Here is a 25765-nt window from a genome sequence, read left to right as displayed (position 1 = left end):
GAGAACACGTCTATGACATTTGGAAAGTAGGAACCGAAGTTTAAGTGATTTGGAAGCTTGTCACGTACACGCTAGCAGTTAAGGTTAACTCAATGTTGTCTACATTTCTTTATTTGAAAAATAAAGAGCATATTGATAACGGGGACTAGTTTAATGCCGTGACTCAAAAAGGAGTGAAGAGTTTTGAAAGTGGCTTTAGTATGGAGAAATGCTTGTTATCAGAATATGTTGTTGAGACCAGATTACTATGTCATGTTGACTAAGATGTGTGCGCGTGTCTCTTGTGTGCCCGGGGTGTTTATGTGCGTGAGCTTCACTCCTTAGCTGCCATGACTTCGTGATCCAGCTTCACAGTTTTGACACTAGACTGTACTCAATGTGTCTCCAGTTCTGTCAACATGATGCACAGGATGAAGTGCAAAGATGTTCTACACTCATCCGTAGTTTCACAGATAGTTGTGCAAGTGGGAGGAGCACAGCCCTGCTCACTTGGGTAACTCGCCACAGCTTCTCCTTTTACCGTTCACTGTCCGTTTGCGACAGCAAAAGGATCTCAATTTCTCTTCTGCAAACACGTTTTCTTTCATTATGTCTCAAATTCTACAAAAAAACTTATTACAAATGAAATGATTTAAAATAATAAATATATGCATGTTAATATAAAGGTAATAACTTGAAAGGTAAAGTCTTATTATATGTGAAATGTTATACAACTATAGTTCTTTCATTCATTCCTCCATAACAAATTTTAACGTAAAAGCTCTCGTTGTTAAACAGGTTTTATGGTTTTAAGGCAATTTCAGGCAGAACACATACAAAAAGTGATCAAGGACAAGAACATGGATAACATACATGATCCGTTTATTTTAATAAATAGATTATCACAAATCGTAAGTGTACATTAACACATAATTAGACGTAGATAATCAAAATTACAGTGACATGTAATTCATCCTGTTGCAGGCTGTGATTAAAGGGCAGTATTTGGGATTAAATCCCAACACCCTTGTCCCCTGTGTCCTGTCTGCGACAGCTAAATAATCTGTGTCATGCATATAGGAAATGTAATATGGAAATGTTAGCAGCTAACAATAGCTAGCTTGCTGAGCTGTGTAGAGCTGTTTGGTCTAATTAGTCTGATGACAGTTGTAATGAAACTAAAAATAATAGAAAGGAAAACTGAATAAAATAAATTATTTTTATTCTGACGTGTCCGCTATTTTTTTCCAAATTCCAAAGAACAGGCTGTGACGATCTGCTGCTTTGCATTGTGGGATGCAATAGTTGAGTTAGACTGGTGTTTTGCATGCTGGTGGTATTTTTAATATCTGTACGACATCTCGGTATCTGTGGTGTACTGCGTACAACATACTACTTTTTGGACTAAATCAGTATTATATTAGTAGTAAAATATGTGGTTTCAAAAACAGTTTGTCTCTCTCTCTAAGCTTTTTGTGTCAGATCAAGCATTCAATTAGACAGGAGAAGTAACAGAACGTCCCCAGAAAACTTATATTCTTTTATGTACCAGAGCATTCATAAGACTGGTGTTCTAGTCGGTTCTAGTCGACTCCTTGACAGCATGCGTGTTTCTAATGCGCTACTTGCCTTGCTTTATATGTAAAAAAAAAGTGCTCAATAAATGTAATTGTTACTGCACCATGTCTCCGCCTGCTGTTCATATCCAGGCATTGCTCTCTGGCCAGAGCGGGGCTACTTTTACGGTCTGACTGTTGACATGCACACAATTTTTTGATCATGAGTCTGCAATGGAAGGCATAGTTTCATATATCTCTGTCATTTTACAAAGCAGAACACCCTTATCAGTCTGTATCGTCACTTGCCTGGCACATACAGGTCCAGACAAGCCGTGTCTTTTGTTGGCTGCTTGCATGACTGAGCTGCCATTCCGCCCCAAGCCCTGCCTGCACACGCACGTGTCCCTCGCAGCCTCCCAGAGCCTTATGCCTCCAGGGAGACACATTCATCATGTAGCAACCCTGAGTTCATCACATCCCAGCCCAGCCTCTATGTGTGTGGATGGGTGACAGGCTCCAGAAGAAAATCTACTCAGTGCATCATGGAATAACAAAGTGGTGCATTCTGGGACGCTATTTTCCTTCTTGATTAATACAATATTAGATACATGAAATGCTGGATATAACAGTCATAACTGAATTACTAGACACCGAAGGCAGAATTCTCTTTAAATTTCAGGGTGTGCATGTTTTTCAAAATCTGAAACCACAACTGTCAATGACAGGTCCTATATTTTACTGGTATGGGCTTCCTGGATTGTATATAAATATCACCAGTACATTTCTGTGTAAACTTGCGCCTAAATGCAGTAACGTGATGCATCTTTTTCTCTGTGTGTGGACAGAAATCAGGAGAAAATGAGCTACGAGGTACGGTGCGTTGCTCCTAGATGTCACTGCCGCCTTGTAGTCCTGTGTTTGCTGTTGATCTCGTTCACTATGACATCTGCTTGGGTCCCTTCCAGGGCGTTGATGTGCCTGTCATCATAGGGGTTTTCTGCAAGGCAAGACCCAGAGTCAGGGAGCTGGACGTGAACACAGACAGGAAACCTGATCTGCAGGCTAATAGCTGAATGTTTTGACAGCAGTGGGACAAAACGTTTAATATATTTTATATGCACATAAAATCTGCTGTAAATGTTAGTGAATATACACTGAAAGGAACTGGAGTTCCTCAAAGGGTTTTAGCTACCGTACGTGTCGGCTTAGTAAGAAACGTCAATGACGAAGATCTGTTCAAAGGGAACGGACGCCTTCACCCACCGATGCCATTCACAGAATCCGAGGGTTCACTGGCCAGGAAGGATGTGCTGGAAGTGTTGTTGGACTGTGTCGAATTGGACAAGTGGGAAGAGCCTGGGAGGATCCTGGAGCGGTTCTTCGCCAGGTTCTGCGTAGCGGTCCGGCTCCACTCTAGAAGGTAAGAGAGCAGCAGAAATGAGGTTCGGCCTGTCACAGCACTTCTGTGTTCATAATGCGCTTTCATATGATTTATCTATGCTTCCTATCTCCCTATTACTGAATAGTCAGGGGATTTTTAAAACTTGGTCATTTTAGTTCAGCAGTTTGGACTCCATGCTGCCCCCTACTGGCTATGTAGGCAAAAATCTTAATATCCGATGTAACCATCGCAATGACAATGACCAGGGGCACCCACAGGTTTGTCGTTTGTGGTACTCACACCAGCGATGCACAGGTTGATGGGTCCACGGATGCACGATTAAAACTGAAGTATATAAAGTGGGTCGGCCATCATTTTGTCTTTATTAATATCAGTATCCGAGGCAAGTTGAATTATAAACATGCTTTCTTTTTATTTTTAGATCAATGATGGAGTTTTATAAGAAAATAAAATAATGTGGTAATGGATTTAGATAATAAATTTGTAATATTTCCATTATAGCCTAATGTAGAAATATTTCAAAAATAAAGTTGCAAAGGGACAACAGACACCCAGGCACAAAGGTGCACACAGTCACCACTGCCTACAATTTGAGCTTCAATACCAGTGTCAGTTCCTTCCAACTCTGTATGATTGTTCCTTCTACACAAATTAAGTTTTGTAAGCAAATGCTTCAATGTCTTGATACTAATGATTATTCAGTGCTGATGTGCCAACAGATTAAGCATTTGTTACATTTCACAAAAGTACAACTTCAGAAATTATCAGTATCTACCTTACTTAACTCTAACTAACTCCCTCCGTTGAACGACACTGGGAGGTGTGGCAGTTAGCGTCCCAGCATGCATTTTGTTCGCGTCCCAGCATGCATTTTGTTCGTGTCCCAGCATGCATTTCTTTTTATGTTTGCAAGTGTTGTTTATTAATGTTGTTTTTTTTTTATGTGCAATATTTGTATTGCATATTCTGTTTTTGGTTTTACTTGCATTTTGTAGGTGTGTGAAATTCCCTGTTATGGTTTTTGGTGGGGGTGCGTGATGCCCGAGGGCTGAGTTTGCCATTGTCCTGCAGCAAATTTATAGAAAAGCAAGTCCAAAGTCGCTTTTAATAAAAGGTTTTGGTAACTCTGCCTGTCTTGTGCTACTGCTAGGGTACGCAGTGTGTGTATCTGGCATACAGCTGGGGGTGCCACTGACAAAGGCAGTGACAACACACAAAGGTTAGGGCTGCGTGGGGGTTAAGGTCGTCATGTTGGGAGTAGGGTTTTTCGGCAGTGACGACACACAAAGGTTAGGGCTGCGTGGGGGTTAAGGTCGGGGTTAGGGTTTTGCCCATAGAAATGAATGGAGAGTCCCCACAAAGATATAATATAATGCTCTCTGTGTGTGTGCAAAAAAGCACACTGGTTAACCTTCTGAAACATTCTTGTAATTTATATAATATTTGTACAATTATTTTTCTTCTGACCAGCACAGCAGCCAAGCGGCCCACCGACTGACCTGATGCTATCTGAGGGAGTCTGAATGAGGAAGATCATGGGTTTTACCAGAGTTCTCAGGTAGTCTTAGACTCCCACAGCACAGGTAGGTCCTCCACTGCTTACGGACATTTTCTTTGATGGCGCAGTGGAATACAAAGATGAAGAACCCTGGCGGTGAAAAAGAAATTCAGGTGTGCTGGTTCCAGCTGGTCAGGAAGAGTGTGAGCTGAAATTTCCTGAAATTTACTACAGACATTTATGGGGACTATACACTGCGATTCAGGGTAAATAACTTTCAAAAGAAGTGTCTGTACAGTTATAAGTACGGCTACATCTCTTGCTCACTGTGTTTATATGTGCAAAAGTACATTTTTACAAAAGTGTCTCGGTGCTCGACAACCTCACCCTGCAGAGAATTGAAAATGGAGAAGAGGTACATGAAGGCCAGGTTGACGGGTCCCCAGGCGAAGAAGGCGAACCCCCAGGTGAGGCCCAACAGGACAGTGAGGCCGGCCACGCTGCGCAGATCCTGCAGCAGGCTCCGATGCTGTGTATTGTGTGGGTTCTGCCGCTTTATCCGACACAGCTGCACCAGCACCACCACAAACATGGCCAGGTTGATCAGGAACACCAGGCAGAAGTAGGCTACGACTCCCACATAGAAGACGGTCAGGTCAGTCAGCCAGCAGCTGGATGGACATGGAAGGATTACGGTCACTGGCTTGTCCACTGATGCTCTTATCTGGGTTTACAGTGTAAACACTGCCCTGGAAAAACTTGCTTGATTAGAACTACTAGAATTTCTCTGAGTGCTTGAATTCCCGCTTTTCCTTCAATTCCGATTGACGACCGAAACTCTTTAAGTCACTTATTCGCCTTAGATGCAACGGTACCACTTATAAATGGTAGCCACTCATTCATAAAAAGAAAACTGTGGTATAACCTGTTTATAATTGTCTATTAACGATTTACAAAGTGTAACAACCTAATTAATAACCTGCTTATAAATCATTCATAATCCCTTTATGAGGGTAGTCTTATTGTGAAGTGGTACCGATGCAACCCTACGTTCTTATGCACTAATGTTCATGTAAATGTTAGTCCGAGTAGCTTTCAAGGTAAAAGCAATCAAAGGGAATCTTTATTATGATTATTCTGCTTCTTGACACTCACAAAGTGTCCGTGGAACCATCAGGGAAGTGACCATAGGAACCAAGGCCATAGTTTTTTTGATTGACAGAGATGATAATGACAACCACAACCAGTGGAGCACCTAAAATATCACACAAAATCAGAAAATTAGACACAAAATAAGGTATGGTGAAGACTCCAAGATAATCTAAGACCATCCAGAGAACAGACTGACGAGAAACACTAGAGCTTGTACCCCAGCCGACAATGCAGAACTTGAGCATGTATCTGGTCACATAGGTGTTGAAGACCTTGACCAGTGCCAGGTACATGTGGAAGGCCTCCAATCCCATCCAGGTGAAGGAGGCCAGCAGGAAGTAGTGCAAGAAGAAGGCAGTAGAGGCGCAGAGGCCCGTGGCCTGAGGATACAACGCCAACCAGGAGTCGAGCAGGAAGACCAGGTTGAGCATCAGCAGAGCCATGCACAGCTGGATCAGGATCTTGGAGGGGATGTCCCTGCGCAACTTCCTGGGGCAGACGCAACAGAGAGGATGGGTCAACCTCACAATGCGAGAATATACACCAGCCCGTAAATGACGCTAGCGCCCCCTGTACCCCTGGCCAGAATAAATGGCTGCAAGACAGACGGACGGATGAATGTTGTCAGTAATGCTGATGGAAAGCACTGGTCACATGACTCACTCAAAAGCCAGGTAGGTCAGCAGCGTCACAGAGAGAAAGATTGCGGATATTCCACAGCCCACGTAGGAGATGTAGGTGAGGATTTCATTCTGCACAGGGCTAATAATGTCCGTGGAAATGTCCTGTCAGGAACAAGAGTGACATAGATCACAACACTTTGCCAAGGGCGTCCCAGCATCCTCCCATCAAGCATTGCTTAGCTCTCAAGTACGATATCCAAGAGTCGGGAGCAGGCGTACTAACCAGCAGCACAGCAAAACTAGTGAGGTGGTTGCAGCTGCATGTGGTCTGCTCATTGGTGTTGTTCTGAAGGAAGCAACCATCTCTACTCCAACCCCCAGATCCATCTATAAACACACCAAGAATACATGACCATGCAATTTAGGTGCAATTTAGTTTCATTCTTAGTCTATGAAGGTCTTTAAGCGATAAATGAGGACTATAAATGGACAGTAAAAGAATGCATACTGTTTTTTGTGAAGTCCCAGAACACACAGGAGACATTTCTCTGTGGAGAGAGACAGTGAAGTAAGGGGACGCAGAAACACCTTTCGAACAAACCCTGAACATCACAGCAAACCTTTGAGTCGTTGGATTTTGTGTTCTTCAGACTGAATACCACGCGATCTTTTAAGCCACTGATGGACAGGTTGGCTACACTGGAGCCGAGAATGCCGCTGTTTAGTTCAAGCTTCTGATGTGATAGTGAATTGTCCTGGAAGGGGGATGGTGGTGGGAGGGGGAAGGAGCATACAGTGCTTCAGTCAATCAGCCTCCTGGTAACAGCAAAGTGATGAATGCACAAAGAGGCGAAAACAGCCAACAGGTACCACAAACACGGTGCTCTTCTGGTAGAAGTTGAACTGAACTCTGGAAGCTAGAAGTTTGTCCTGAGATGTCAGGTTGCTGGTCAGGGAAGCTGGTAGTGTAATGGAGCCCTGAGGCACTGGAGATGATGTAGCTGCCTTGAGACTTCCATTCGCATCAATCTGAAACAATCAGCATAGAGAGTTTTAATCAGCCAGTGATCTTCTCCAATCGAACAAGCAAGACAGCAAGTGTCAAACAAGCAGGAACGTGCTCCAGACAAACAAGTACCACATAGTGTCACAGAGGCAGGAACGTGATCCAGACAAACAAGCAGTAGAGTGATTGTCAAACAGGCAAGATCAAGCTCCAAGCAAATAAACGACAGAGACAGTCAAACTGCCAGGCTCATGCAACATACAAACAAGCAGCACAGACAGTGTCAAATGGGTAGAAAAATGTAGCAGACAAACAGGGTGAAACGTGCTGCAGACAAACAAGCAGCACAGAGAGTACCAAACAGGGTGAAACGTGCTGCAGACAAACAAGCAGCACAGAGAGCACCAAACAGGGTGAAACGTGCTGCAGACAAACAAGCAGCACAGAGAGTACCAAACAGGGTGAAACATACTGCAGACAAACAAGCAGCACAGAGGGCACCAAACAGGGTGAAACGTGCTGCAGACAAACAAGCAGCACAGAGAGCACCAAACAGGGTGAAACGTGCTGCAGACAAACAAGCAGCACAGAGAGCACCAAACAGGGTGAAACGTGCTGCAGACAAACAAGCAGCACAGAGGGCACCAAACAGGGTGAAACGTGCTGCAGACAAACAAGCAGCACAGAGAGTACCAAACAGGGTGAAACGTGCTGCAGACAAACAAGCGGCACATAGATTGTCAAACAGGCAAAAACATGCACCAGACAAACAAGCCGCATAGAGAGCCTCAAACAGGCTGGAATGTATACCAATAAATAAGTGATGTACAGGTACAGTGACCAGAAAGCGAGGTCCATTTCTGAAGTTAACAGCTAGGGTCACACCTGCACACTGGAAGAGTTCATAATGGTGAAGGAGGTCATCTGAAAGTCTGTTCCATCCACTTTCTTCACACCCAGAGCCACTGATTCAGACAGTATTTTCTCTGTTGGATGAGCTAGGACTAACTTAATCCCCACCGTGTCCACCAGCCCAATGATTCTGTCAGCAGAAAACACGGGAGCATTCCAACTAAAATTAGTTTCACTCACTGTTTATTTTAATAAAATGTTGTCATCTCTGTTGTAATATAACAATTTGGCAGATGCACAGTGAATATCCCTACGGACAAAGCTAAATTAAAAAGAAATAAATAAATAGAAAAATGATCAAGTGACATACTTGGCGGAGGAGGCAGCTAGAGCGCCTGTAGACGCATTGAGCAGGTTGCTAACAGCACTGATGACTGTCATGCCCAGCTCAAGGCTAATATTGGGCCCAGACAGAAGCTCCTCGAGGCTGGACACCAGCGCTGCCACCTGGGTGGAGTTCAGAGCCGCCGCATTCATCGTCTGGTTAAGCAGCTCTTGCGGCTGCTTTTCGGGATTTTGTCTTGTCGTGGTGACTGTGAGAAGGAACACAGTGCTGAGTCAAAGGGGATCCAAAATGCACAACTCCCAAAAAACGATGTTAACCCAAATGTGAGCGTGAGGGTGTGCTTGTTCTTACTGAGCCGCAAGATTCATGCATCTGCTCAGCGTGTACACAGTGTATGTGTACATTCAAGTACAAATTTTAACAGGGTGGTCACGTTCTGAGCAGGGCGTCAAGCTGCATTCACGTGCATATGACACACTGGTCTGAGAAAGCAGCAAACTCACCCACAGGTGGACGCTGTGTTGCGGGTGTAGAGACTGTTGTGACTGCAGAGGGAGGTCGGTATGGCACAGTGGAAACGGTATGGAGAGGGACTGTAGAGTTGGTGTCACATGTCTCATTCAGTATATTAACATTGATACATCCGCCTTGGCTAGAAGGAAAAAAACAAAACGCTACACTACATATAGCTGCCAGAACAAGAAAATAAATGGGTAGTTCACATTGTTATATATATATATATATATATATATATATATATATATAAAAATATATATATATATATATATAAATACACACACACACACAAACAAACATGTCGGGTAAACATATCTTTATGGGGACATTCATTTCTATGGGAAAAATGCTAACGCTAACTATGACAACCTTAGCCCCTACCCAGCCCTATCCATAACCATACGTAACCAAGCAAAATACAAGCATTTTTGCTTTTTTTGTTTTTACATTGCAGTCACTGATTTTTATAAAATAGGGTCCTCACTTTGTGGGGACGTTGTGTCCCCATAAGGTAAGGTATACCCATGCACACACACACACAAATCCTAGAGCTAAATTAAAGAGGAGGTAATTCGATCAGATAAGCAATATTAGGAACTAGAAAACCAGACAAAATATTGCTTTGCCAAAATGGGTGTCCAACAATACTGACCAAGGCCAAACATAGGGGACAACGCAGAAGTCTTTGTAGCTGTAGTTGAACTGGTACCAGTTGACTTCCGCACTCGAAATATTTACCATCGGGCCACATATTGCTGAAGAAGACAGAAGAGACACTATTTAAAGGAACACAAGGATGTATCCTTTATTATGAAACGCTGACATATGCATCCCACTATGATCACAGCTATACTGACACTGCTCCTGAGAGCTCCACCCTGACCACACTGTTCCACACTGAACCCACAGCTCCACACTGTCTGCTCTCCAATCCAGTGCTGCCAAACGCTCCCATGCTTCCTTCCTGCCATGCCGCACTCACCCACTCTGCATACAGGTCCTGTGAAGTTGATGCTGCTGTTGCCTGTAAACAGCCTGGCTACGGCCACCCTCACAGAGCACACGTCCTGGTCCTCTGCCAGCTTCAGTACCACCGTACAATTCACCGGGCTGTGAAGGAAGGGAGCCAGGCTGTCAGTGCCCTCAGTGTCAGAATGTCTCAGTGCCCTCACAGCTAGTCACACAACAGAGAGAAAATATTGCAATGTAGAATTTTTTTAATTCTTACGTCATATCTGGATTATTGCAATTCACGTAATCGTCCTGGAGAAAATAAGAATTCAAGAAACGAATTAGTCAGATATACATTTTGTATATTTTCATTTAAATGACCATGTGAATTACCTGAGAGGTGAGGGAAGATGAACAGGAAGAAGACCTGTTGAAATAGGCATGTGTCTGATTTCCAACAATAAACAGGCAGCGGAGGAGATATTAAAGACAGAGGTGTGAGGTTAAAGGGGCAAATTTCTCAAATACGCTGCATGGCTTGGTGAGCTTGCAATATCGGTTAACATCAGTCACTGACACCAATAAATTGCAACAGCACCATCTTAGTTATTAGTAATAATAGCTCCATACTGTTAGCTCACCTAGCACCACTGAGCTAGCTAACGTTAGCGCTCAGCCAAGGAGGACGTCATGTTATTAGGAGCACAAGTGCTCTGGCTCCACCTTTTGCCCAGTGATACGTATCAGTGGAGAGAAAGTAATTCTTACATTAAACAGTTCACTACAAGGTCTGTGGATTATCTTGAGTCGTGGTCATGATTTCTGGTGAATTTTTCCCAATCACCACAGAGAGAATACCATTCCAACATCATATTTGAAAGTAACCTGACATTTGTACGGCCACTATCTCAAACTAGCCAACTTTCACCACAAAAATCTACATGGACATATAACCCCGCAGCATATATGAAATGTGGTTTTTTTTTAATTTTATTTTGGGGTTAACTGCCCCTTTAAAATGAGAAGAGGACACATACGATGAATTCATCCTGCAAGCTGGTGTGGTCAAATTCAGTGTGGAGATCTGTGTAAAGAGAATCTCAGTGGTATTATCCAAACAATAAAATAACTGGAAAAGACTACATAGATGAAGGCCGATTGGGGTGTAGTATCTCTGTAATGGACAATACAAACTTACCAAATTCTTAATTGTAGTGATGGTCACTGCAGGATTATTCACGGTTATTTTGAAGGAGTAGTATGCCCCTAGGGAAGACAAAAGGGCATCTCTGTTTAAAAGCCGAAAATGCCTTTGTGTTTCTATTAACCATAACCATAACTCTCCTACAACTTCTGCTCAGACTGTCTTACTTCCCAGAATCCCCAAAATGTCAGCTACTTTGCACTTCAACATATCTAGAATATCTATCTTTTTCTTGTTGGGAGTTCATGGCGTGCCATCATGCAAGCTGTGGTCCAGAAGCAGCCTTCATGTAACAGAAGATGTGATACAGATCTGTGTGTGTGTGTGTGTGTGTGGGGGGGGGGGGGGGGGGGGGAAGCTCCTGTGTCTGCACCTCTGAAAACTAACCTTTTGCATTGCAGTATGAGTCACACTGACAGGTTGAGTTTGTTGTAGCTGAAAGATGAAAACAGAGAATTATCTGCCACACCTACAAGTAATGTAGAAGCACACAGAGCTACAGGTAAAGCACAAAGTCACTCTCTGTTATTGGCAGAACTACAGGTAAAGTACAAGGTCACTCTGTCATTGGCACAAAGCTACAAGTACAAGGTCACTCTCTGTCATTGGTACAGAGCTACAGGTAAAGTACAAGGTCACTCTGTCATTGGTACAGAGCTACAGGTAAAGTACAAGGTCACTCCCTGTCAAGGGCACAGAGCTACAGGTAAAGTACAAGGTCACTCTCTGTCACTGGTACAGAGCTACAGGTAAAGTACAAGGTCACTCTCTGTCATGGGCACAGAGCTACAGGTAAAGTACAAGGTCATTGTCATGGGCACAGAGCTACAGGTAAAGGTTTTATGACTCAATGAATAGAGCCTGACAGTTACTGGGATGGACTGGAAAGAGCAGTCCAAGGCACTTTTATGGCTCATCTCTCCTTCCTTTTGTGCTGATGTCCCATTGGCTGATAAACCACTTTCCAGGACAACATGGTGGCCTGTCCTGTTCCTCATATACACTGTATCACTGTATAAGTATACAGTACCAGTCAAAAGTTTGGAGACACCGACGCATAGAAAGGTTTATTTGTATTATTCTCTACATTTTAAATTATAAACACATAAAACTATAAAATAATATATATGGATGATGTACTGTCTAAGCAAGTAAAAAAGAATAATTTCTTGGGGGGGCAGCTCTCTGGGTGGGGTCTCAGAAGGTTGCTGGTGCAACGTACACATGGTTGGCAGAATGAGCAAGGCAGGAACTGGCTGATCCTACTATTTCTTTTATGCCAGGTCCATCAGGTGGCCTCCTTGGATGCTTTTCCACCTGAAGGAGTCCCACATATACGCTGAGCAACCTTTTTGATCCCTTTCCTTCACTCTCTCCAAAACCTCTTTCTACTGTGTTTACATCAGGTGGCCATGTCATAAGATGCAACACTATGATTCTCCTTTGTTGGCATCTTAGAGTCTCCAAAATGTTGACTGGTACTGAATATATATTTTATACACATATAAACAGACACGCACACACACATTTTTATTCATATCTTTGGGGGACCATACATTTATTTTTATGGGTAAAACCCTAATCCCAGCTATTACAACCTTAACCCCTAACCAGCCCTAACCTTGACCATAAGTAACCAAACAAAATAGAAGACTTTTAGCATTTTCAATTTCTTGACTGCATAGGTCTTTATAAAGTAGAAGTTGTCCCGACAAGGTAAATAGGTATTGGTTTATAATACATTGTACATTGTAGGGAATACATTGTAGGGAAATCTGGTCGCTACAATGTAATAATTTCAAATACACACACACTGTATTTGTTTGTTTGTTTATATGCACTGATGATATTGCAGCCAGCTCCTATAATCATGAAAATCTGTTCTACAAGTATGCCATATTTAACTACGGCAGATATTTTCCTACAAAAAACATTAAAGATGCTAAAGATAAAAACTGATTTTTTTATTTTATTTATTTACACTGGTAGTGGAAAAACAAGTCAAACGACATGCAAAATGACATGCGTCACAGCATTGTCTATCAAGACGAATGCAGATGCTGAAAATAACACTGTAAACCTCACCTAAGGATCAACTAAAGCAAAATAACCATTAGAACTAAAGTAAAAATATATATTCTAGATTAAAGAGAGACATGCTTACCTGTAGCTGCACCATTGTCTAATAAAGTCCTAAATTGTTTAGGATGGGTGTATTTAAAGACAGTTTTGCGAGAGATTCTGACATTTATAGTAAATTGTACAATTCCAACCATCGTCTGTGGAATGGATGCAGCTTGCCATAATTACCCTGAAAACTATCAGTGTAAATGGTACAGTGCCACAGGCAGCCTCCACTTCCTGGTTACAAACAAAGGTAGCGATGAACAGGTTCCTGAAAAGGTGTGTCTCCAGCACTGGAGAAACTGGCTGAGCTACATGTCACTGCAGTCACAGGCTCTGTGTGAGGGGCATCACACCACATTATATGGCACAGTGCGGCTGCCAGATTGTGGTGGGGATGCTACAGCATGACAGGGCTGACAGTGTGTGGCGGGGATGCTACAGCTATCTGTCTTACCGTTTTTTGTCGTCAACGTGGTGTTAGCATCTGGAAGCAGTGTAGTTCTGGGTGTGGTACCCGTAGTTGGGGGCACCATGGTGGAGTAGTTTACTAGGAACTCAATGGATCTGTTGGATGTTGACGCATCTAGAACAGTGGTAGTATGTGTGGTAAGTGTTGCATTTTCCGTTGTATTTAATGAGGATGTTGTGGGTGTAGGTGATGTTGTAAGGATTTTTGTAGATGTAGGTGGGGGTGAAGATGTTGTAGGTCTTGAGGAATTTGAGGAGGTTGTTGGAAATGACAGGAATGGTGCAGAGACTGATGTGGATGGAATGGACTTTGGAGAAGTTGTTGATGATGGATGAGAGCTTGTTGCAGATAGAAGAGTGGTTGAAGAATTTGCAGAGATTTGTGAAGAAGGAAGTGTGGTGGGAGATGTTCCAGATGAATTAGAGACCATTGCAGATTGAAATGTGACTGGAGAGGTTGCAGGTGAATAAGAGGTTGGAGAGATTGTTGATGATGTATTAGCAGTTAGAGAAGTTGCAGATGGATGAGAGGTACTTTTATATGAATGAGAGGTTGGAGAAGTTGTAGATGAATTGGAGGTTGGAGAAGGTACTGAAGGTGAAATAGTGGCTAAGAGATTTGCAGATGAATTGGAGGTTGGAGAAGTTACTGAAGATGAAACAGTGCCTGGGGAAGTTGCAGGTGAATGGGAGGTTGAAGAAATTGCTGAAGAGAGAAAAGTGGTTGGGGAAGTTGCAGATGGATGAGAGGTACTTGTAGATGTAAGAATGGTTAGAGACATTGCAGATGAATTGGAGGTTGGAGAAGTTATTGAAGATGAAATAGTGCCTGGGGAAGTTGCAGATGGATGAGAGGTACTTGTAGATGAAAGAGTGGTTAGAGATGTTGCAGATGAATTGGAGGCTGGAGAAGTTACTGAAGATGATAAAGTGCCTTGGGAAGTTGCAGGTGAATGGGAGGTTGAAGAAATTGCTGAAGACAGAAAAGTGGTTGGGGAAGTTGCAGATGGATAAAAGGTACTTGTAGATGAAAGAGTGGTTGGAGATGTTGCAGATGAATTGGAGGTTGGAGAAGTTACTAAAGATGAAAGAGTGCCTGGAGAAGTTGCAGGTGAATGGGAGGTTGAAGGAATTGCTGAAGAAAGAAAAGTGGTTGGGGAAGTTGCAGATGGATGAGAGGTACTTGTAGATGAAAGAGTGGTTAGAGATGTTGCAGATGAATTGGAGGCTGGAGAAGTTACTGAAGATGATAAAGTGCCTTGGGAAGTTGCAGGTGAATGGGAGGTTGAAGGAATTGCTGAAGAAAGAAAAGTGGTTGGGGAAGTTGCAGATGGATGATAGGTACTTGTAGATGAAAGAGTGGTTGGAGATGTTGCAGATGAATTGGAGGTTGGAGAAATTATTGAAGATGAAAGAGTGCCTGGGGAAGTTGCAGGTGAATAAGAGGTTGGAGGGATTGTTGATGATGTATTAGCAGTTAGAGAAGTTGCAGATGGATGAGAGGTACTTTTAGATGAATGAGAGGTTGGAGAAGTTGTAGATGAATTGGAGGTTGGAGAAGGTACTGAAGGTGAAATAGTGGCTAAAAGATTTGCAGATGAATTGGAGGTTGGAGAAGTTACTGAAGATGAAACAGTGCCTGGGGAAGTTGCAGGTGAATGGGAGGTTGAAGAAATTGCTGAAGAGAGAAAAGTGGTTGGGGAAGTTGCAGATGGATGAGAGGTACTTGTAGATGGAAGAGTGGTTAGAGATATTGCAGATGAATTGGAGGTTGGAGAAGTCATTGAAGATGAAATAGTGCCTGGGGAAGTTGCAGGTGAATGGGAGGTTGAAGAAATTGCTGAAGAGAGAAAAGTGGTTGGGGAAGTTGCAGATGGATGAGAGGTACTTGTAGATGAAAGAATGGTTAGAGATATTGCAGATGAATTGGAGGTTGGAGAAGTCATTGAAGATGAAATAGTGCCTTGGGAAGTTGCAGGTGAATGGGAGGTTGAAGAAATTGCTGAAGAGAGAAAAGTGGTTGGGAAAGTTGCAGATGGATGAGAGGTACTTGTAGATGGAAGAGTGGTTAGAGACGTTGCAGATGAATTGGAGGTTGAAGAAATTGATGAAGACAGAAAAGTGGTTGGAGAAGTTGCAGATGGAAGAGTGGTTGGAGAAGTGGCAGATGAATTGGAGGTAGGAGAGACTTTTGATAATGTAATAGTGGTTAAAGGAGTTGCAGATGGCTGAGAGGTTCTTGCAGATAAAAGAGTGGTTGGAGAAGTTGCAGTTAAATGGGAGGTTGAAGAAATTATTGTAGATGGATTAGAGATTGGAGAAGGTATAGGTTGATATAAGGTCGATGTGGTTCTGGCAGATGAAAAAGTGGATGACACAGCTGTATTTGTAGACTCATTGGAACCTGGAATTGAAGCAGATGGAGTGAGTAACAAGGGCTGATCCAGTCTCATCCATGTATAACAGTACCTGCTCTAGGAACGTAAACTATGAGTATCAGCAGTGTTTGGGGTAGTAGGTTAAGTCCCTGTGCCTGTGATCAGAAGGTTGCTGGTTTGAACCTGGCCTCAGCACATCTGCTGGTCCTTAAGCAAGGCCCTTAACCCCCAGTTACCTGGGTGGCTGCCCTTCACAGCCAGCTTGCTGTTGCCTGCAGACAGCAAGTTGTGGGAGGCAAGAGTATTTCCCCAAAGGGACTGATAAAGTTGTTATTATTATTAACATACACTTGTTGAAATGTGAACAGTATCCAGTGAGTCAAATGTTTTCCTCAGAAACATAAAAAACCCTGACACGGTATAATAATTATCCTTTCCTAAACAAGCATGAAAAATTGCTGAGTTTGATATTTTCAGTGCAGGTACAAAGAAGAGAGGGATGTGAAGAATATGGAACCAAATACTCACGTATAACTTTTCTATGCTCACCTGCACGTTTGACACGAAGATGGCCTGAAAGAAGATAGTGACATTAGTTTATGTACATATACCAAAGCATATAGGTACATACACACATCCTAGCAAATGCATTGCAAGTTCAGAATCTACTGCTCCACCATGACGGGGATTTGTGATTATTTGATATTGTCAGTAGTCCAGTACAATCACAAAACTGTGGTCCTTACAGCCCCCTGCAGGTACATCTTCCCTCTAACTAGTACAAATTTCGACAGCTGTGAGATGGCTCAGAACTCACCACAGGGCAGGGTAGCATCTGGTACTGTTCTCCGGCCATGCTGGTTCCACAGCTCCGAGGTCCATGCAACCAAGTTTCCATCCTTGCAGTCACTGTGGTAACTAGCATTGTCCCACATACGGAACATGTACAGTTCTATGGGGGCCACCTGGCCCGAGATGTCCCCACAACCCAGCACCAACTGCCCTACATGTGTGTGTGTTGAACTGGTGTAGACCTTCCGCCAGTAGCGCATAGTGTCCACCTGCAGGACAAGGCTCTTGTTCCGTGCATTCTGTGCCACACACACATGATGCCAGGCCTGAGGAACCAAGTGCACAGGAAAGTGGAGCTTCTTCCCTCTCAGCCACACGGACAGACCCTCCTTGTCACCCTGCAGGCCCAACTCTGGTTGCTTCCTCCTTGGGGTGTTGTAAGTAAAAGCCACCCACTCGTCCTGCGACAGCACACGGATATGCACACACATGCTCAGCTGGGCCTCCAAAGGCAGGCGTCTCTGTGTTAGGAGGGTCCAGCGATCATCACAGCCACCTGAAAACACAGCTTTCAACCCCCCCAAGAAGCTTGTCTCCACCACTAGAAAAGAGAAGAGGAGGACAGTGTGACATAATCAGCATTTTTGTCATGAAAACCACAGTAAAATGTGCCAGACATGTAGTAATGCTCTGCTCTGCTGTTTGCTCTGTGTGCCTCCTAGCCAGGCCATGGGACTCCAAAGCCTTCTATCCTTATATGATAAAAGGTTTACTTTCTTGTCTGTTGTCTAACTGCCATCGTGGTCTTTTTTATTTGTTTCGTTTATTTGCTCTTGTTATTGTTATTCGTTTATTTGCTCTTTGAGGACAGAACTCAGTACCCCCAAGCATCACTCTGTGAAGGACAGAGTCCAATACTGCCAAGCCTGCTGTGACATCACTATGCGAAGGACAGAAGCTGTTTCCCTCAGACCTGTAATGATGTCACTCTGTGAAGGACAGAACCCGAAACCCCCAAGCCTGTCGTAACATCATTATGTGAAGGACAGATGCTGTTCCCCCACCCCTGTCATGACATCACTCTGTGAAGAACAGAGGCCGCTCCCTACAACTCTGCAGTGATGTCACTTTGTGAAGGACAGAGACCGTTCCCTCAAGCCTGCAGTGATGTTACACTGTGAAAAACAAAGCCTGTTCCCCTAAGCCTGCAGCGACATCACTCTGTGAAAGACAGGGCCTGTTCCTCTAACCCTGCAGTGATGTCACTCTATGAAGGACAGAGCCCGTTCCCCCCAGCTCTTCAGTTATGTCACCCTGTGAAGGACAGAACCCTTTTCTCTCAGCCTGCAGTGACAGGACTCTGTGAAGGATTTCTCCAAAAGGAATAAAAGTGGATCTACCTGGTTTTAAAAAAATCCCATTAACCCTGAACTAAAAGAGAGGAAGTTATTTTATTCTCTTTTCAATGTGAAGTGTCAGGCGAAGTGAGATATGTGCAACTTTTGCATAAACACAAACCGCTTCAGCGAAAATTCAGCCAAATGTAGGACTGTGAGACAAAAAGTATCACCAATCTATTCTTAACAAACAGCTACACATTTTCCGGCAGGGTGGCCAATTTGACTCAGGAAGAGGTGTAAGTGGTTAACTGCGTTTTCAGTTTGACCAGGACAGGGACAAACCTTGTCCTGTCCATCCGATAGCCACTTAACCACTTAGACCCTGATCAGTCCAGGGGTACATAAAGGTGCATGCAGATGAATAAAGGTGTTCATTCATTCATTAACCTTTATTAACCTTTAGCAGACGTTAAAGTGTATGCTAAGAAAAGAAAAGTGCATTACCTGTGCCTGCATGGCAGGCAAATACAGCGAAGAACAGAAGAACCTTCATCAAAAGTCTGTTATGTCCCAGTATGCCACAGTCTGCACAGGCCATTATTCTGCAAGACAGCAGAGCAGGGGATCATTCCAGTAACACTGGCAGTTGCACACTTACATAACAGAGTCATTCCTATAACACTTCCTTCAAATTGTATATAACAGCACACATAGCCATCCATCCGTTAAACGCTCTGAATCTGCTGAGCATCATCTATTGCAGCCTAGCCTTTGACAGTGTGAAGTTAACTTTTGTACAACAATGAGTTGTAGGTATTAAACAGGGAGTGGGCAGGGATGAAATACTGTTTGGCAATATAATTCTTCAATCATGAATCAGAGCAGAACAAAGAAAACAGACGTATTTATATTTGGAGAGCCAATATTTGCAGTAAGGCCGGGATACTTCCTGCAGTCTCAGCATACATTGAGCTACCTGCCTGCTGAGGGTTACAGAGCTGTTTATTAAGCAAGACCTTTGTCTGCTTCACGTTGACGGATGGACATATTTATTCATCCCATAACACCTCCATCTACTTCACAGTGACTGGACGACACACACTGTATTTTTCTAACATGCTTCACAGTGATAGAAGGACGCACTTCCTTCCTCCAATAAGACCACCATATGCTTCACAGTGAAGGGAGGACACACTTTATTCCTCCAATAAGTGCTCCTTATGCTTCACAGTGATGGGATTAACAAATCGTATTCCTTCAATTTGCATTTTAGTGATAATTCACCTATTTTCTTGTCTCTGGAGGAATCTGCAGCACCTGGAGGACACCTGGTTTAGAGAACTTGCAAACTCCACACGAGGGCAGGGACAGGATACAGTTACGGAGCAGGAGGTGCACAGACGCTCAATGACTGCTGCTCAGTCAGGATTATAACAGAATAAGAAAAGCCTTTCAGCGTTCTCCAACTGGACAAACAGTGCCCAAAACCACTTCACAGTTTGAATGGAACAAAGAAAGAGTGATCACCATGGGTTGGGTCAGTCGGTTAGGGGACCTGGTAATCTGTACCTGAGTATTAACATCATACATGGGCCAGCACTAATGACATACTGGGCAAAATATAGTACCAGTGAAAAGTTTTTCCACACCATGGGTTTTTACCACATTTCCATTTATTTCATAAACTGCAGATTTCTTTTATTCTTGTTAAGTAAACAACTACAGAAATATGTCAAATAAAACAAGTTTCCTTTATAACATGAAAAGAGTATGTAACAGTGTATGTCTGACACCCTATTAACTGACTGTGTGGTGAGTCAAATTCTAGGCTGTGCTTTAACTTTAAATGCACTAGTTAACTGTTTCATGCCATGAAGCAGAGCAGTATTTAATGCCCCTTGTACAAAGAATGCCTTCAATTTCCTTTACTGTTATAACTGCTAGAGGAGGTTACTTTGATGAATCAAAGCTATGACGTTTTCTTGCTAATAAATGTACTCAAATGGTGATGATACTGTAAATTTATTTGTTACCAAGGAATACTGAGTGTATCTTTAGTAAACGGTAAGTGAGTAACATGCAAATGTATAAAATCTCAGTGTGTGCAAATACTTTTGACTGGTAGTGTAGGCACTGAACTTTACAACTTCAAATGTAACTTTATTTGTCTTGGATGGGAGACCGACCAGAAGTGATCTTCCTTCTAAAAAAAAGTTGTTCTGAGTTTCAGAACGTCTTCATAATAAGGCACACTAAATAACTCAATGATTTGGCTACTTGCATTAACTTTAAAACTAAGAGAACAATTTAGCTGCATATATCTTCATTATATACGTTAGTCACCCTAGAAAACAGCCTCATCACTGTCCTGAGTCATTTTTATTCTCCATAAATAAATACATATGGCAAAAAATATGAAAAACGCAGGCACACATACACACATACTATACGCTTGCACACATACTGTAACGTCACACAAACACTTATTAGAACACATACTGTTGAAGAAAACTGAAGGTTGAGGAACGTTAATGAACACAGCTAGAATGCAATAACTCTGTCTGGCCACTGCAAAAAAAAAAAAAAATTTGGGTCAAAAATGCAGTTCTACAAATTGTCTTTCAAGTGGTATCTTGTTCTTGGTACTCCCAATCATTTGCTGCTGTCATCGCGAAGTTGAAGTGGCCACGCTTCTTCCTGGCTTTGACTAGCTACCCGCCCTTTCCTTTCCAGCCTTGATTGATGGTAATCACCTTGTTTAAACTAGGCCCAGGTGCAATACTACCTACGAGCAACATACGTTCTGTCTGTAGAAGTCTTATACAATAATATCGCGGAATTATGCAGTAATCCATCTCCCCCTGAAAGCCCTTTAACTGCCCTGACAAATTGTCCGTCTGAGCTCACAGCCTCCACACTTGTCGCATGTGTGCATGTGTGCCCTGCTCGAGCCGTACAGGGGAGATTTAAGGCAATGCTGATTTTATGTAGGTTGTTTCTCTGAGTCGAAATAAAATAATCTCTTCATATACAAATCAGGGGCGGCATGGTGGTGCAGTGGTTAGCACTGTTGCCTCACACCTCTGGGACCCGGGTTTGAGTCTCCGCCTGGGTCACGCGTGTGTGGAGTTTGCATGTTCTCCCCATGTCGTTGTGGGGTTTCCTCCGGGTACTCCGGTTTCCCCCCCACAGTCCAAAAACATGCTGAGGCTAATTGGACTTGCTAAATTGCCCGTAGGTGTGTGAGTGTGCCCTGCGATGGGCTGGCCTCCTGGATTGTTCCCTGCCTCGTGCCCATTGCTTCCGGGATAGGCTCCGGACCCCCCGCGACCCAGTAGGATAAGCGGTTTGGAAAACGGATGGATGGATATACAAACCAGGACTCCGGCTGGAATTTTCTACAACATATATTGTACTCCATCACAAAAACGTACGAAAATGTACTGAAATGTCACACACTGCACTCTTTCTCACAGACATAAAACTCACTGTAATGTTACACACACCGTACTCTCACACATACTGCATTTTGCAAACATACTGTAATGTTATACTCACACTGTGATGTCACACACATACTGTACACTCACAGTAAAACATACTGTACTGCTACACGTACATGTGATTCTACACACACTCAACTTTGGTAAATAAATGGGGGTGGCTACCAGTGGCAGTGTGTCACGAGTCCCAGTAAAGTTTCAGGTATCCATCATGGTTCCAGTCTAACATCAATATTTATCAAAAAATATTGAATTCATACAAAAAAATCAGAACATTTAAGTATACAAGTTGAGTTATAATAAATAAAGTGAAATGATACAGGGAATAAGTATTGGACACACTTTATTTAATACTTTGTATAAAGGCCTTTGTTGGTGATTACAGCTTCTAGACGCCTCTTATATGGAGAGACCAGTCTGGCCCAGTCTTCCACACAAACGGTCTTTAAACCTTGAAGGTTCCTTGGGCCTCTTTTATGAACTTTGATCTTCAGTTCTCTCCATAGATTTTCTATGGGATTTAGGTCAGGTGATTGACTGGACCATTCAAGCAACTTGATTTTCATTGTTTCCTTGGCCTTGTGTTTGGGATCATTGTCTTGCTGAAAAGTCCACCCTCTTCTCATTCTCAGCTTTCTGGTAGATGGCAGCAGATTTGTATCCAGAATGTCCCGGTACATTTCTCCATTCATCCTGCCTTCAGTAATATGAAGTCTGCCAGTACCCATTGCTGAAAAGCAGCCCCAAACCGTGATGCTTCCACCCCTAAACTTAACTGTTAGTATGATGTTCTTGGGGTGGTGGGCAGTGCCATTTCTTCTCCAAACATGGTGCGTAGAATGACAGCCAAAAAGTTCAATATTGCCTTCATCTGACCATACTATAGTCTCCCGGTAATCCACAGGCTTCTCCAAATGCTGGTTCGCAAACTTTAACTGAGCCTGAACATGCTTTTTGTTCAGTAACGGAGTCTTGCTTGGTGAGCGTGCATAGATACCATGGTGGTTCAGGGCAGTGCTTATAGTTTTCTTTGAAACAACAGTACCTGCTGATGCAAGGTCTTCCTGAAGTTCTGCCCGAGTGGTTCTTGGCTCTTGGAGAACCCTCCTGATTATTCTTTGGACTCTTCGGACAGGGACCTTACGTGGAGCACCTGGTCGTGGCCGGTTTATGGTGAACTGATGCTCTTTCCATTTCCGGATAGTGGCTCCCACAGTGCTCACAGGAACATTCAGCATTCTGGAAATGCGCCGATAACCATTCCCATCAGAATGCTTTTCAATGATAAGATTACGAAGATCTTGGGAGAGTTCTTTGCTTTTACCCATCATGAAGTCTTTCCTGTGTGCCTCCTGGGTAATGAGAAGCCTTCATAGGCCATCAATTAGGACTAAAGCAGCTGATATCAATTAGTACTGATAGGGGGCAGGGTTTCTCTCTCAATACTGACAGATTTCAGGTGATCTCCTGGCTTTCTGCGCCATTTTACACCTTGTTATCTTCATGTGTTCAATACTTATTCCCTGTTTCATTTCACTTTTTTTATTATGACTCAACTTGCATACTTAAATGTTCTGATTTCTTTGTATGAATTCAATATTTGACTTGATGGCAACATCTTGTGGAGATTTTGTGTCAAAAGCACACTTAGAAATCCCCTTACTGATGCTGATGAGTCAAATACTTATTTTTCCCACTGTACTTCCTTATGCTTATATACATCTTCAAAGTAATTGATGTTTTAAATGCCTTTGAAGCAATATGTATGAACAAACTGCTGTACTGAAAGCATGTCAGACCGGCCCTTCTCTGGAGCCAGACCAAAGCATGCCGTACTCCGCCCTCAACTACGGTAAATTGGCTAATAAATGAGTATAACCCAGACCCCGTTTGTCGTGGTGCTAAAGTAAATGCATGTTTACAATAGATCGCGATATTTTCATTTTTGCATATCGTTATAAAGCAAAGACTCCAATTATTCGATAAATCGCGTTGTCTCTCAGCTTGAAAAGTGATATTAATGTGTGCACTGGTGCAGCTCTTTTAGATTCCGGAGAGCGTATTACTGTTCAACCGAATTATTTACTTGCGTTATGTTTTTACTTTATTAAAAATACACTACACGCCGTGTACACAATGAAGAGGTGCGGGCGCTTTCTAAATTAGAAGAAAATACATTGTAACTTGAAAGGGTATGTCAGAAACGAAAAGGTGTTTTTGGGACATATCTGCTAAATTACAAGATTTATGGCAATCTATGTCGATCAGTATAACTGCATAACAACGCAACGTATATATAATTTACAACACAGGTTAAGCTACGCCTATTTCTAAGTGGTGCCGTCTAATGTAACTCGGAATAACATTCGGAATACCCCATGCTTTGTCATATCAGATCCGCAATTTGTACTAGTGGCAAAACAGGAAAAGCGTGTTGTCTGTTATCACCTGACCATTCTCAGGCTCCAGTTCTTATGCTAAGTGCTCAGCAGCATATCGTGATGTATTTGACCTTGACAGTTTGGGGACTCAATGATTCTCATGTGTATAAATTTAAACAGAGACAAAAAGACTCATTATGAGGTACTAGCAACGAGTCGGAGTTAAAAAAAAATAACGGGTTACAAGTCGAGTCCGGAAGTCAATGTAAGACCGACTCCAGTGCGACTCGAGTACGAGATGAAAACAAACTCTGTACAGTAATGTACATTTTAATGCTAATGTGTAGCATGTCTGAGATGAGGAAGATGCATGTTTGACAAGCAGAATACAAATCAGGAACCTTAAAAGCAGAAATACCTGTTCAGGTCAAATCAATTCTAAGGGTATCACTTCCCCTCTTCAAACAGGTCTCCGGCATATAGACATATGCTTTTAAAACATTGGAACTTTAGATTTTATGCAGTGAATTAAGACAGGAAAACAAAGACACCTGATGGAATGACCAGCTACTAATTCTTGGGTCATTGGCCCCAGTTCTTATAACCCACACCTGTCCCTTGTCTATAGTCTTCTTATGAGTGCTAGGCTTTGTCCTATCCTCAGTTGTACTCCTCCTGTAGTTACTGTGTGTTTGTAGTTGTGCTGGTTCCCTGTGTCGCTGTGTGCTTCTAATTACAGTGTTAGTTTGTAGTTTCCTGAACTTCTTACCTACCCTTGGTTTTGTTTTTCCTGGTTTTGCTCCCTGCCTTAGTTTAGTTTTGACCCCTCGTGGTCCCCATTTTGTTCTTTTTTAGCTTAAAAGTCTTCTGTTTGTTGGAGCTGATCAATGGATCATTCCTTCTTTATGATGTCCCACCGCAACAAATTTGTTATTCGATACAGGGTCACAGAGGGCCTAGAGTCTATCCCAGGTAGCACAGATGATAAGGCAGGGGAACCCCCTAGACGGGATACACGTGCATGTATTACGAGAAAGTCAGAGACGCCAGTTCACCTCACTATCCACGGCGCCCCGTACATGTACATACAATCAGACAACAGGCAAAGCCTCTCAATGTAATTAAACTAGCTCTTTGAACATGTTTTATATGTTTGCTCCCCAAATTGTTGTTTCGTATGTCAACAACCATACCTGATATTACGATAAAGCGTGAGTAACCACCAGACTCCAGAAAAAATCATACTGTATAATGGCATTGCCATAATAACTTATGAATTAAATTTAAAATTTACAGCTGTTCGTGTCATGTAGAAATGATTATAAATATAATACTATATATTTTGCAGCAATTAAAATGATTGCGTAAGGGCAGTGTCTTGCCCGTGCGCGTTTGCTTGTTTCCACAGAGCTCACCTGGAGAAGGCGCGTTTCCCCCCATCGCGCGTTCCCGAGGACTCGTTCACGATGCGGACTTTATTCCAGAACGGCGTGTGTATTCCATCGGGAACAGCGCCGTACCGGTACGAGCACCGCAGCGATCCGTGCGGTGAATCCAGTCTTGTCTAGTTAATCACTCCAAGCCTGAGGGGTTTTAATGGAAAGACGCAGACGACAAACGAACTCGGCTCAGGCGGCTCCCCGGCGGAAACTGAAGTGGCTTTAGTCACATAGTCAAGACAGGCGTTT

The 25765-nt window shown here is 42.9% G+C and overlaps 1 protein-coding gene across 2 annotated transcripts; it reads right to left on the bottom strand.

Annotated features, from left to right (window-relative positions):
• Window positions 1-840: 840 nt before the first annotated feature.
• On the bottom strand, window positions 841-25765 carry LOC125720138 (mucin-5AC-like). Of its 2 annotated transcripts, none has more exons than XM_048995266.1 (26): window positions 25493-25765; window positions 18698-18795; window positions 16879-17454; window positions 16590-16634; window positions 13670-16087; window positions 11476-11523; window positions 11083-11150; window positions 10922-10968; window positions 10278-10311; window positions 10162-10196; window positions 9916-10043; window positions 9586-9688; window positions 8921-9069; window positions 8442-8664; window positions 8105-8261; window positions 7084-7242; window positions 6834-6968; window positions 6722-6761; window positions 6497-6600; window positions 6254-6375; window positions 5808-6079; window positions 5594-5693; window positions 4826-5109; window positions 4487-4588; window positions 2802-2951; window positions 841-2535 (listed from the first exon to the last, which is right to left on the bottom strand). In XM_048995266.1, the coding sequence occupies exons 2-26, from the start codon at window positions 18789-18791 to the stop codon at window positions 2432-2434; spliced, it is 5697 nt and encodes a 1898-aa protein (XP_048851223.1). In that variant the 5' UTR covers window positions 18792-18795; window positions 25493-25765; the 3' UTR covers window positions 841-2431. The 2 variants fall into 2 exon arrangements, with proteins under 2 accessions (XP_048851223.1, XP_048851224.1); XM_048995267.1 differs by having other exon boundaries at window positions 16611-16634.

Source organism: Brienomyrus brachyistius, chromosome 24 (assembly GCF_023856365.1).
Source record: "Brienomyrus brachyistius isolate T26 chromosome 24, BBRACH_0.4, whole genome shotgun sequence".
NCBI lineage: Eukaryota > Metazoa > Chordata > Actinopteri > Osteoglossiformes > Mormyridae > Brienomyrus > Brienomyrus brachyistius.
The sequence above is the reverse complement of the archived record's forward strand: the minus strand, read 5'-3'. Positions and strand labels throughout refer to the sequence as shown.